The 12082-nt window shown below is 40.4% G+C and overlaps 2 protein-coding genes across 2 annotated transcripts; one reads left to right on the top strand and one right to left on the bottom strand.

Annotated features, from left to right (window-relative positions):
* Positions 1–640: 640 nt before the first annotated feature.
* On the bottom strand, positions 641–8472 carry cdk5rap1 (CDK5 regulatory subunit associated protein 1). The gene is made up of 13 exons (XM_054616936.1): positions 7529–8472; positions 7337–7440; positions 7220–7254; positions 6949–7049; positions 6657–6867; positions 5701–5821; positions 4726–4956; positions 3974–4071; positions 3779–3834; positions 3381–3511; positions 3101–3250; positions 1713–1853; positions 641–947 (listed from the first exon to the last, which is right to left on the bottom strand). The coding sequence occupies exons 1-13, from the start codon at positions 7806–7808 to the stop codon at positions 798–800; spliced, it is 1809 nt and encodes a 602-aa protein (XP_054472911.1). The 5' UTR covers positions 7809–8472; the 3' UTR covers positions 641–797.
* Positions 8473–9999: 1527 nt separating this feature from the next.
* On the top strand, positions 10000–12082 carry ghrh (growth hormone releasing hormone). Its single transcript, XM_054617367.1, is given in 4 exon segments — positions 10000–10076; positions 10788–10892; positions 11667–11771; positions 11887–12082. Coding segments are annotated over 4 exon segments (483 nt in total).

Consider the following 12082-nt stretch of genomic DNA (forward strand, 5'->3'; position numbering starts at 1 on the left):
GGTACAGTGTCAGAGGTGCCCGATCCTGGAGCTCTTCAGCGGGACGCTATTGAAACAGACAGGACCAACACGGGGCAGCAGCAGGAAAGAACCACCTAAAATAAGAATCGATATCAATACAAGTGTGCGCTTTATTAAAATAATATTTTCACCATTTTACTTTCAGACAGCCCAATACCGCAGGTATCTGAAGACATTATCTATGCTCTGTTCAAAGCATCTCATTTTACCTTGCTGGTTTACTGCTTCTTCGATCGGTTAGTTTTATTTATGTTATAGTGTGACTTTAGTGAATCCAAACTAACCACCTAAGTCGCACAATAACACAAAAAATACTCACTTATCAAGGCAGCACTAGACCAGCAACTCCTGTATTCTACGAGGTGAAATGACTGTTTTTGTCCATGGAGTCTGGTAGCTTTAAAGAGAGCATAAACGGATAGAACGTCTTCAACTCTACTTGGAAAAGGTCTGTGTGACAGCAAGGTAAAGCGGTACAAATATTGAAAATATAGCGTAAACATAAATTGATAATGATTTCTTTTTAGGCTTCCAAAAAAAGGTTTTGCTGACCCCCGTCCACAGCAGTACTCCTGTCTGTTTCTCCAGAATGGGGACGTGCTACTGAAGGTCACTGTATAAATAACATATCTAAATAGTCCAATGTGACGGTAAGATGACCAAATTTCCCGTAAAAACAGCCTCCATGTGTCTTCAAAGTCGTTGAGGAGGAGAAGTCATTGTCCTAGTGTCCCCAAACAACAACAGTTTGTTTCCTGTGTTGTCACTTGTGTCAATCAGCGGCATGTTTCAATCATGGCTGTGTTTGAGGGCTCATGTTCATGGAGCTGGTTTCTCTGCAGAGTCTCGTAGTGCTTCACTTTGCCACTCAGGGAGCTGTGACTGAGGGCTCGGCCTCTCAGGCTCTGGGAGCTGGACGACAATATCTATATTAGGATGAGACACACAACATCAGAGTATGACTGATTGAATGATGAACTGTTTGAAAGTACCAGATAATGCCTTTAAGATCTTCACTGTGATGATTGTTGAAATGATGGCCTCTTGCAACTGACTGATGGGAAACCGTATTTTCATGCTAGATCCTTTTACCCTGGTCTTTTTCAATAATAGTTGGTGTGTCAAAGCGAGACACGAGTTTGACATGACTGTATTACATTTGATCTATTTAATATTTGCTTGCTTTGATTAGCATTTTTAATTATGTATCATAAGCTGCTTAGTGCTAGTGTTAAGAAGTTAATCAGGTTATTACTCCTTCTCTATTATTTATTTTATATTGCTGTGAAAACATCTTTAAAAACGACTGTATTAAATACATTTTTACATTTTACAAGATTACATTGAACAATTCATGTTAACATTATAATTTACCTTCACCCAATATTCATTTCTATTGAATGGAGCTTGCACGCATCATGTATAATGTACACATAATGTAATTCAAAGCAACCTGAACAAGGTTTGGGAGGCGGGTCTACACTACGCACACTGGCATTCAAAAGTGTTGAACTGCAGCTGAGTAGTGCTAGAAGGCATTAATGCCCATCCCCGGAGAGCATGTTTTTATTGGATAGATGATGATACTGAACTTTGCGCGGGGCATTCCTAGTTCATTAACTCTTAAAAACTAATCTGCTTCTTCAGGACTGTGGGCGTGTGGTTTGATCAGATTTGATTGAACACCTTACCTTCACCAGCACATAGTCTCCAGCATTGACCGATGCAGTGTTGGATTCTGCAGGTTGAACAGCAACATCCTCTTTGGGGAAAATCACTTTCATGTTGCCGTCCGTTCTCCCACACAGGTCCTTGGCAGATCTTTTACTTTCCTGCATAAATATGGAAACCCGGAGATGAGCAGTCTTGCCAGGTAACAGTTTATGGTACTGCCGTGATGCATATTACAAAATCAATTTCTGTAATTCTATAGGAAGATGAAAGAATCAACAAGATTAAGAGTGAACAGCCGTGCCAGTGGCTCTGTGAGACTAAACACTAAGGCAGAGCGATGTTTTTAGCCAAATGCTAATTTTATCACGCTAACATGGTGATGGTGAGCAGGTGTAATGTTTCCCATGTGCACTGGCTCAGTTTAGCATCTTAGCATGCTACCTTATACAAAGTAGCACTGGTGTTGAAAGGACACGTTCATGGTTCGATAACCGTCTCGAAGATATCACGCTCTCACGGTATACAATATAACACTATCATTATTAGTATTATTGGTATTATTATTATTTTATTTGTATTATTATTATTATTATTATTTTATTAATACTCTGGAATGAGAAAATAATTAACCTGACCTGATAAAGATATCAGCATTAAACTTGAATATGTATTAAAACTGCTGCACGGTGTAGTGGTTAGCACTGTCGCCTCACAGCAAGAGGGTCCTGGGTTCAATTCCCGGGCTAGACAACCTTCTGTGTGGAGTTTGCATGTTCTCCCCGTGTCAGCGTGGGTTCTCTCCGGGTTCTCCGGCTTCCTCCCACAGTCCAAAGACATGCGGTTAGGTTAATTGATGACTCTGAAATTGCCCGTAGGTGTGAATGTGAGTGTGAATGGTTGTTTGTCTATATGTCTGCCCTGTGATAGGCTGGCGACCTGTCCAGGGTGTACCCTGCCTTCGCCCATTGACAGCTGGGATCGGCTCCAGCACCCCCGCGACCCTTAACTGGATAAGCGGTTACGGAAGATGGATGGATGTATTAAAACTGCAACCTTCTAAAATAATGACCTATGATTATTAACGACTAACATATAGTGTAGGAGCGTGACTGACTCGCTCCGTGTCTTGAACACACAATCACGTCAGTTTTTTTACAATACCATAGATAAGCAAATGTACACTGTATGATAACCGCCAATCCCCACTTCCCAGTAAACAACCCTAATTAGCATAAAACACAAAGTTCAGGTATTTGGACATAAATTAAAGAATTGGACAGTTTGAAATGTCGACTCAATGACGGCCTTTCACTTTAAGCCACACAAATAATAATTGAATTCAATATTTCTTTTTTGAAACCACACATCCTTTGAAGGGCGTGCCAGTCACGTGCACAGTACTCACTCCCTCCACCAGGACGAGCTGTGTGCTGCTGATGAGCGCAGCGTTGACCCTCGCTGCTTCCTCTCTGAACGCGCTGATACACTCCTCCAGCCTGCGACGCTTCACCTCAGCTGGCACGTCGTCTTGTAGCCGATGGGAGGCGTGGGTTTTCTGAATTACAGAGAGAATGTAAAGCTAGATCACGCCTGGGGCGACCGAAGAGGGAACACGTTTGAAATTGACGGCTTGGATTTAACACTAAAAACAAGAGTGGTGCATTACAAACCCTACAAGAGCTCACCTTTCTCATGCTGTAGGCAAACAGGAATCCCACATTGTAGCCCACCTCTCTGATCAGAGACAGGGTCTGCTGGTGGTCGTCCTCCGTTTCACCACAGAAGCCTGAGATGAAGTCACTGCTGAGACTCGCCTCTGACACACAAACACGTCGTTGATGATAGACACAGACCTCATACCAACATCAACATTATACAAAAAATGCCTTAAAGATAATTTTCCAGCTTGGCCTTTCCACACAGTACGCTTTCCTGTAGACAGCTGTGATATTTTCCACCCTTACTTTGATATAAGTACATTTTTAGTAAGTCATTTTACTTTTCCCTTGAGTGAAATCTCTCTAAAAGTAACAACACTTTTCAAATGTTTTAGTAAAATTGAACCTGACTGTATCTTTCTTACCTGGGATGATTCTCTTGACGTTCTTCACAAGATCAAGGTAAGCTTCTCTAGTGTAGCTGTACATTTAATTAAGAAAAGACATGAAATTAGAACACTTGGTGATATTTTGGTGAGACTTCACCAACGACTTTGCAGCGAGATATTGCTTGGAAAAATGAGTTTAGAAAAACAAATATAAGCAAAGTGGGGTCTCACCCGCGCCGCATGGCTTTTAGGACCTCGCTGCTGCCGCTCTGGGCTGGAAGGTGGATCTGCTTACAGATGTTACCTCTCTCCGCAATCAGGTGCAAAACCTGTAAACCGCAGCACACAGAGCAGGTCAGGAGGCCTTGTTAGTACAGGGAATCCTCCACATAAAGGGGCAGGGTTTTTTTCCTTTGGGGAACATTGGTATTTACACATGGTTGTAATGAGATTTAGTGCTTTGAGATTTCGTATTTAGTGATTGTCAAAGGGTGATCTAAAGTGTTTTCTCTCCTCTGTTTACGACTTAAAAAAAGGTGATTTTGGCAGGTGAAAAATGTCTCTGTTGCAGACTCAACACAAGGTACATATACTGTGTGTTAGCAAAATATGGAAAATAAAATCCATTTGGAAGAAATCATGAACACTTTTAGTCCAATTTAGAACATATGGTAAAGATGCATTTCAGCATCTTGTGGACGTAATGAGTATTACAAACAATTTCAAGTCATTTCCACAGATGAAAGTTACTCAGTTTTGAATATGTTGACGGCAGAATAAATAAAATTCCACTTGTGCTGATGTATGTTTTGTAATTTAAACTACTGACCCAAAATAGAGTAAAAGAAAATTAAAAAAAAAGATCTTGGCGAAACCTTTTTTTCAGCTGTCATAAACACAGGAGAGAAAACAATTTAGATCACACTTAGAAAATGGATCATCAGAATTTAGTTTTTTTTCGGGGCTTCTGTTGTATTATGTACCTCATCAGGAAAATCCTTGGGATGAGGGGAGGTGAACCTGATCCTCATGTCTGGATCGATGAGTGACACTCGGTCCAGCAGGTCGGAGAAGCGCAGACCGCCCTGCTTCGTTCTGTAGACTGTCTTGAACCCCTGGCTGAGCTTGGTCGGGTCTGAGCCGCAGAACTGTTCCTCTGACGTGTCTCTGTAGCTGTTCACGTTCTGACCCAGCAGAGTCACCTCCTTCACATCCTGAAAGAAAAAAAAACATATTTATCCATTAATAATTCATTACTTCCCCCTTCACTGCTATTTTCAAACCCATTTTAAAGTCCCAGTCTGTACTGTGGGTATACTCCGGTGAAGCAAAATATTCGAGCGCTGTGTATCTGTTAAAGAAAACAGATTTAAATCAAATCATTCACCTTAAACTGGGCCCTTAAAAAGTGGGCGGGATCAGAATGTAATGCGATACAGAGCTACACAGGACTGTGGCTCCACACACCCCTGCCTTGTGTGCCAAAGTTATGATTGATGGATTTCAAGTATAAATGGTTGAAATTGGATTGTTATTTTTCATATTATTTCATCTTTATTTGGTTGGGACAAATACATATACATAGATAACAGCAAAACAAGTATCCGATGCAGTGTATCACAGCATTTTGAGCTACTGCTAATAAAACGTACTAGCTTACATAAACATGTCATATTTTGTTTTACAGGAAAGAAACTTCCCCAAGAAATCCCCCAAAAATGATTTTTGTTTTGTATTTATTTTGCATAAAACTGGTTAACAATATGGCCATGGCTAAAAGAGTTAAAAAGGCATTTTGAATTTAATCTGAACTTTAAAAACCCTTACCTTATACCTTAAATTACCTTATGCATTTCACGTAGCAGTTCCTGAATCAGATAAATGTTTGTGTAATAACCCTACTGACGCTTTCAGTGAGTATCTACTTGTTATAAATAAGTGGAGGGGTCATAACTCGCCTGGTCGGACAGCATGCGAACTTCCTCCAGTATGGAGCTGACGGGTCGACTCCTCTCTCTCCCTCGGGTGAAGGGAACGATGCAGTAACTGCACATGTTGTCGCAGCCTCGCATGATGGACCTGCCGGCACACACACACACACAATCATCAAAGACACAGGCCTACAATCCTAATGCCCCCCCTAAAGCCTTAAACCCTGCTGGTCATCAGCTGGTAAATGGTTGAGTGTGAGAGACGGTAAGGTCTGAAATGGTGTAAATACAAATGGGACAGCCCTTTGGTGCGATATATAACGTTACCACGACAACATCATATAATTTTATGTACAATCGTGTTTTTGGTTTTTTTTTACTCCCTGATTTGAACTTCTTCCAGGTTCATGCCTCACAAGATGAGTTATTTTATCAAAACATAAGCTAAAAAGTCTTAAATAACAAAATGAAATAAAATGTTTGATAAAGGGCTGCACGGTGGTGTAGTGGTTAGCACTGTCGCCTCACAGCAAGAGGGGCCGGGGTTCATTTCCCGGGCTGGACAACCTTCTGTGTGGAGTTTGCATGTTCTCCCCGTGTCAGCGTGGGTTCTCTCCGGGTTCTCCAGCTTCCTCCCACAGTCCAAAGACATGCAGCTTAGGTGCATTGAAGACTCTAAATTGCCCGTAGGTGTGGATGTGAGTGTGAATGGTTGTTTGTCTCTATATGTCAGCCCTGCGACAGACTGGCGACCTGTCCAGGGTGTAGCCTGCCTTCGCCCATTGACAGCTGAGATCGGCTCCAGCACCCCTGCGACCCTTAACTGGATAAGCAGGTTACGGAAAATGGATGGATGTTTGATAAATAAAGCTGTGTAATATAGTCTCTGCTTTCATGTGATGTTATGTACCATCTTTAATCCCCTCCTGTTTTTGTGTAAATGTAATTTGCAAGACTGAACACCCACGAGAGAAAACACTTACACAAAAGCACTGTTTCCCTGAGGAGCGTGGTGGACAGGCATGATGTCGGCGTAGGTCTCCTCCAGAGACAGCAGCACGTTGCTTGCCTGGTGACCTCCGTCAGCTACGGTCAAGAGGCGGGGAAGGTCCCTGTAGGCGTCTGGACCGGCGATAACGTCCACCAGCTTCTCCCGCTCCAGCAGCTCCGTCTTAAGCCTCTCTGCCATGCACCCTGGACAAACACAGCCATCAATGCATCTTATAGCCTCTGTCAGACAGCCGGATGTTTGCACGTTGGTGAACTTTAACTTACCTAAAATCCCAATTTTCATTGGTGTGTGGGTCTTTTGCCGCTTCTTCTTCATCGCTGTTAGTTGTTGTAATCTATTCCAAATGGTTTGTTCAGCTTTTTCTCTGTGAAGAGAGACGTCTGTCCATTAACTGGTTCATCAGATTTAGTTTGTGTCGTCTCATGGAAGCCTTGTAATGCCAATTTTAGTGAGCAAGGTTAATCGATTGTAAAAAATTGCCCCTGAAAACAGCATCTTTTCAGCTTTTTTGCTGTGAAGATATCATTATCTCACCTTATGGAGCATGTTACCAGAAGGACAACATCTGCCTGTAAGCACAACATGTTTTTTCATTATTATATTATTTTTTTTACAGTAATTATCTGAAAATAGTCTGGAGCACTTCTGTACCTCTCTTAAGTCGACTGTGCGTTGATATCCCTTCCCCTGCAGTATGGACCAGGCTATCTCTGTGTCGTTCACGTTCATTTGACATCCATAGGTTTCAAAATACACTGTGACGTTCACACAAAAACACCAGTTTAGCAATTGTCCCAAACAATATAAAATGAACTTGATTGACTTTCAGTGATGCAGACTGACCTTTCCTTGAGTTCCCCATCTCCAAGTCCTCAGGAAGATAACAGTGTTTGTCAGAGTACTCTTCTACTGCAGCAGAAGTCTTATTCACTGAAGCTCCTTTGATAAAATCCTGAAAACTTGGACCAGAGGATATCTGAGTCTTGAACTTGTCTACAGTTGTCCTCCTCTCTCTTGAGGTTGCACCAGTGCTAGCTAATTTAGAACAATATCTGGGTTGAAAACACCTGAGGGGTTTCCAGTGTTGGGGAAGGGTCATCAAGGGTCTCCTGAGGTATTCCATACTTAGTTAGCTGACGTTAGCTACACGAGCAAAGGCTTTGTAGCTAACTTACTGGTCGGACTTAGCTCTTACTGAGCAACCACATACTGTATGGAGTTAGCAACTTTTAGCGCTACTTACTAACATGTTGTCCCTTGTTTATCTTACTGAATAATACTAGCTACGTTGGGTAAATGTCATTCATACTCTCGTATCATGTGTTTCATGCCAAAGATGTCTTAATAACAAGAGGACTATCTCCCAATTCCAAAGCAACGTTGTGAAGACCCGGAAAATAATTAGCTGTCAATAATTACAGGGTTGCTGGGTAATAGGTCGTTTTGGGAGCGATGGCAAGAATTCTGCCTTATATTAGCTCTCACTTACGTTACCTCAAACATCATGAAGAACATTTGTTTGATATTCGCTTGGATATAGTTTCACATTCGTAAAACAGTTGCAACGTTTTTCTTTTTGTAGTTTATAAAAATGTCGTAGTGGTCAGGAAGAGTCCATTTGCTATCTAACTGGGATGTTTTTAGTTTAAACATTACAATGTTCCTATAACTTCTAGCTATGAGGGGACAAATGGATAGTAAATCATTTCGGTCTCATGTTCAGCCAAGCTGGAAGTTAACTACAGAGAGTCCTCTTGCGTCCCAGCAATCCGTTAGCCACAGATGTCCCCAGGTACATCCAGCTTCACGGTCCGTCTAAAACCGCTCTTGATGTAAAACAACGTTCCGGGCGTCGGCGGAATTTTCGAAGTGAGCTCAAATAAATCACCAAAATCTTGAATCAGTGTTAAAACCTTAACACTAATATGATTATATACAAGTATTGATACCGTTCACTATTGTTTTTCAGATAATGTTCCCAAACTCAGTCACAAGGATGAGGGATAGGGGAAGGGAGGAATGGGGTAGCGTCAAAATAAAAATAAAAAACAGTTGCATTTACCATTAAATTGTCCTCATAAAAAATCTCCCATTGACAGAATGTAGGGTACTAATGTATATTTATCAGGAAAAACACTGCCCATGCAGATGCAACCAATCAATCTGCAGCGCCAACTTATAAATACTAGGTGTGCACAAAGTAAAGCTTTAAAAAAAAAAAATGCAGTCTTTAGCCTTGCAGTAAATAATGACATATAACGACATCCATTCAAAAATGTATCAGAGAGCTGTTCATTCAAATTTATTATCGTTTTTTAACAGTAATATGCTTTTTTTCATTGTGTCTAATAACATAGATACTTTTAAAGGTGTTTCTGTTTTGTTTGTTGTCCCCATGGTTCCTTTGGACAAAATCCTCTGAAATGAAGGCCTATAGATGCATTTGCATTTTTCTTGACAGGCACTAGTTTAAGGCAATTCATTTTAGGGATGACATTTGCATAATATATGTTAAGTAATTGCTGTCAAAAAGGACCACTACATGTAATTTTCTATACATAAACTATATATCATCCTATCACAAATATTATTTTGTTTTATATGTCTGAAATCGTTTGTTGGCTATTTGTTTTTCTTTCATGACAGTACACAACCATTTGTTGTCATTTTTTCTACATTCTATATTATTATACTTAAATTGTAAACCTTGTACAATATACTTTAATATACCTTTCTGTATTCAATTGTGGCAATAAAGCAAACTTAGATTCGAGAATTTAGAGAAAAACAAAAAGAAGGAGAGAGCATGAAGACTGCTCAGAGAAAGAGAGAGAGAAAGAGAGAGAGAGAGAGAGATCATGTGTGATGTGGGAGTGACTGGGAGCTACAGGTTCATATAAGCTGACCATGGATGGAGGGATAACAAACAGTCCTGCTCCAGTGTTGCTTTTGTCCAGCCTTTCCTGGCAGTGAGAGATGATGAGAGTGGAGGGCACCAAATAAAGAGGAGCTGCAGGGACACTCAGAACTGATACAAAAAAAGAAATCCAGGTAACTCTTCCACCCCCATGGGTAAATTAAATGTTTGTATTATATATGTAAGTGGCAATTATATTTTAGATTAAATGTTGATGTTGTCCATTACAGCATACATCTCTGCCTGCTGAAACTTCAGTGCCTCTTGCAGAGCGATGAGGCTGGTTGAGGGAAACTGTGGTTTCAGCATCTTTTTCTTATTTTTTTTCCTAATGTAATTTCTACTCCTGTCATTTATTCTAGCCGTCCATTCTTCTTCTCCAGGACTGGCTGTGAGGATGGAGAAAGCTGCACTGCTGCTGTTTTGTTGCCTGGTCATGTCTTTATCAGGCTCCCCGCTCTACCCGTCCATTAGGTGAGTCCTGGAAGATTTACTGAAATAATTTCCATTGCTGATTTTTATTTTGTGTTTTTTTTAAAGTTATTTAAAAATAAATTATGACTGGTCGAATACTGAGAAGTGGTTGAAGATTATATCTCTGGATAAAACATTTTTTGAATAGAATTCTGACAGATAGCATCACTACACAGAATACACTCCTCTGTATGATTGAAATGTTGCGGACAGAATGTGCTTTTGGAAAGCTTGACCGAGTGAAATGGGAAACATTTAACATTTTAAAATCAGATAATAAAGATGTGCCAAAATATATACAACATGACACTGATTTAAGCTCAAGGGGGTGATGGACATAACTTGAGTACAGTGTCATGGCTTTTAAGAGATGACTATATGCATGAACAAAACGTATAATGTTTAATCTCCACTTGGCTGCCTTGCATGTCATAGCTGTGCCCCCTGCACTTTTTTATGCTAAACAGGGTCAAGATGTCTGGATTAGTCACCACGTTACATTTGCACAGCACTCTAATCACATGTGCCCTGTGCCGAAGCAGCAGATTACATCATTTTACAAGAGCTGGAGTATTTTGCCGAAAGATTGAGGATATTTTTCTCAGTCTAAAATCCATCCTCACCATAAAAAACTTTTTATACCTTAATGAAGTGTGGAGATATTTGAATAGAATGTTTCAAAATCCTTTAGTTAACAAGGATATTTCTCAGGTTTGGCCAGAGGGACACATCCATCCTGATGACATCTTCTATGAGGAATCCAGCAGAGCAGCTGGAGGATGAAACGAGTCCTCCCAGGGAGCGGGCAGAGTTACGGTCAGTGTGTTAATATGGACTGATGGCTGGTCAAATAGGGTTAAAATGGTTGCTTTACCCACATTACAAAAAAATGCAAATAGATATGTTTTCTAAAAGATTTCTGCCACCATCCACAAATTGTTCTTGTGTTTCTTCGCAGCAGTGAAAATTTACATTTCAAAAAATTCTACATCGGCAGGTCCTTTTAGAACTGGTGTGTCAGTGTAGTTACTATTTATCTGCAATAAATGTGTTCCAAGAAGTGAAATTCAAAAGTGTTCACAGTGAGGTGAGATAAAAGGATATCTGGGCAAATAAATAAAACCCAAACTATATGCACAGCTGGTGAAGACATTTCATCCTGCCAGCCATTAGACTAACAATGCTATTTACAGCTCTCTATGTTTGTATATTTATTATTATATATCATGCATATACATTTACTACATTCTTGTTTTCTTTCAGTTTATTCATTTGCAGTACCGTCTTCCACAAATTCACATTACTTTACTTTATATTTTATTTTATTTATGTGTATATTTTAACTTAACACTATTTACTGACTGTGATTCTCATTTTGCTTTTACTTGCATGATTTCTTTTTTCTTTTTTTAGGTTTTAATCGAGCATTGTTGAAGGGAGCCTTAGATCTCCCTTATTGTTGTGCATATACTCTTTATGGTTTTTTTTGCAGCTTCATTGCACTGCAGTTTACTTTTTTTCTGAAAGCCTTTCAGGAATACTGTTGTGCAATAACTGAACTGATGTAAACTGTGCCCTCTCTGACTCTAGCTCCGAACGGCACGCTGATGCCATCTTCACAAACAGTTACAGGAAGGTGCTCGGCCAGATCTCTGCCAGGAAGTTCCTTCAGACGATCATGGGCAAACGGCTCGGGTAGGTGGAGCACAAGAGGAATCAAACTGTGCAAATCCATCCGGAGCAACGTTGTTTGCCAACAGGGATACACAGTGAAAAATGGATTTTTGATGTTTTTTTTTTATTTCAACAGAGATAAAAGTGAGAGCTACATGAAACGTCAGTCAGACATCTACGAAGGGACCTATAAAGAAGATCTTACATCCATCCGGAGCAATCAGAGATACAGAGGAGTGCAGGGGAACGTCATGAGGCCAAGGTGAATTAATACTATTAGAGCTTTATACTCTGGAGCTCAGAGCTCTGAGGAAAGCATAATGACATGTTAG

The sequence above is a fragment of the Anoplopoma fimbria genome, chromosome 17 (assembly GCF_027596085.1).
Source record: "Anoplopoma fimbria isolate UVic2021 breed Golden Eagle Sablefish chromosome 17, Afim_UVic_2022, whole genome shotgun sequence".
Classification (NCBI taxonomy): domain Eukaryota; kingdom Metazoa; phylum Chordata; class Actinopteri; order Perciformes; family Anoplopomatidae; genus Anoplopoma; species Anoplopoma fimbria.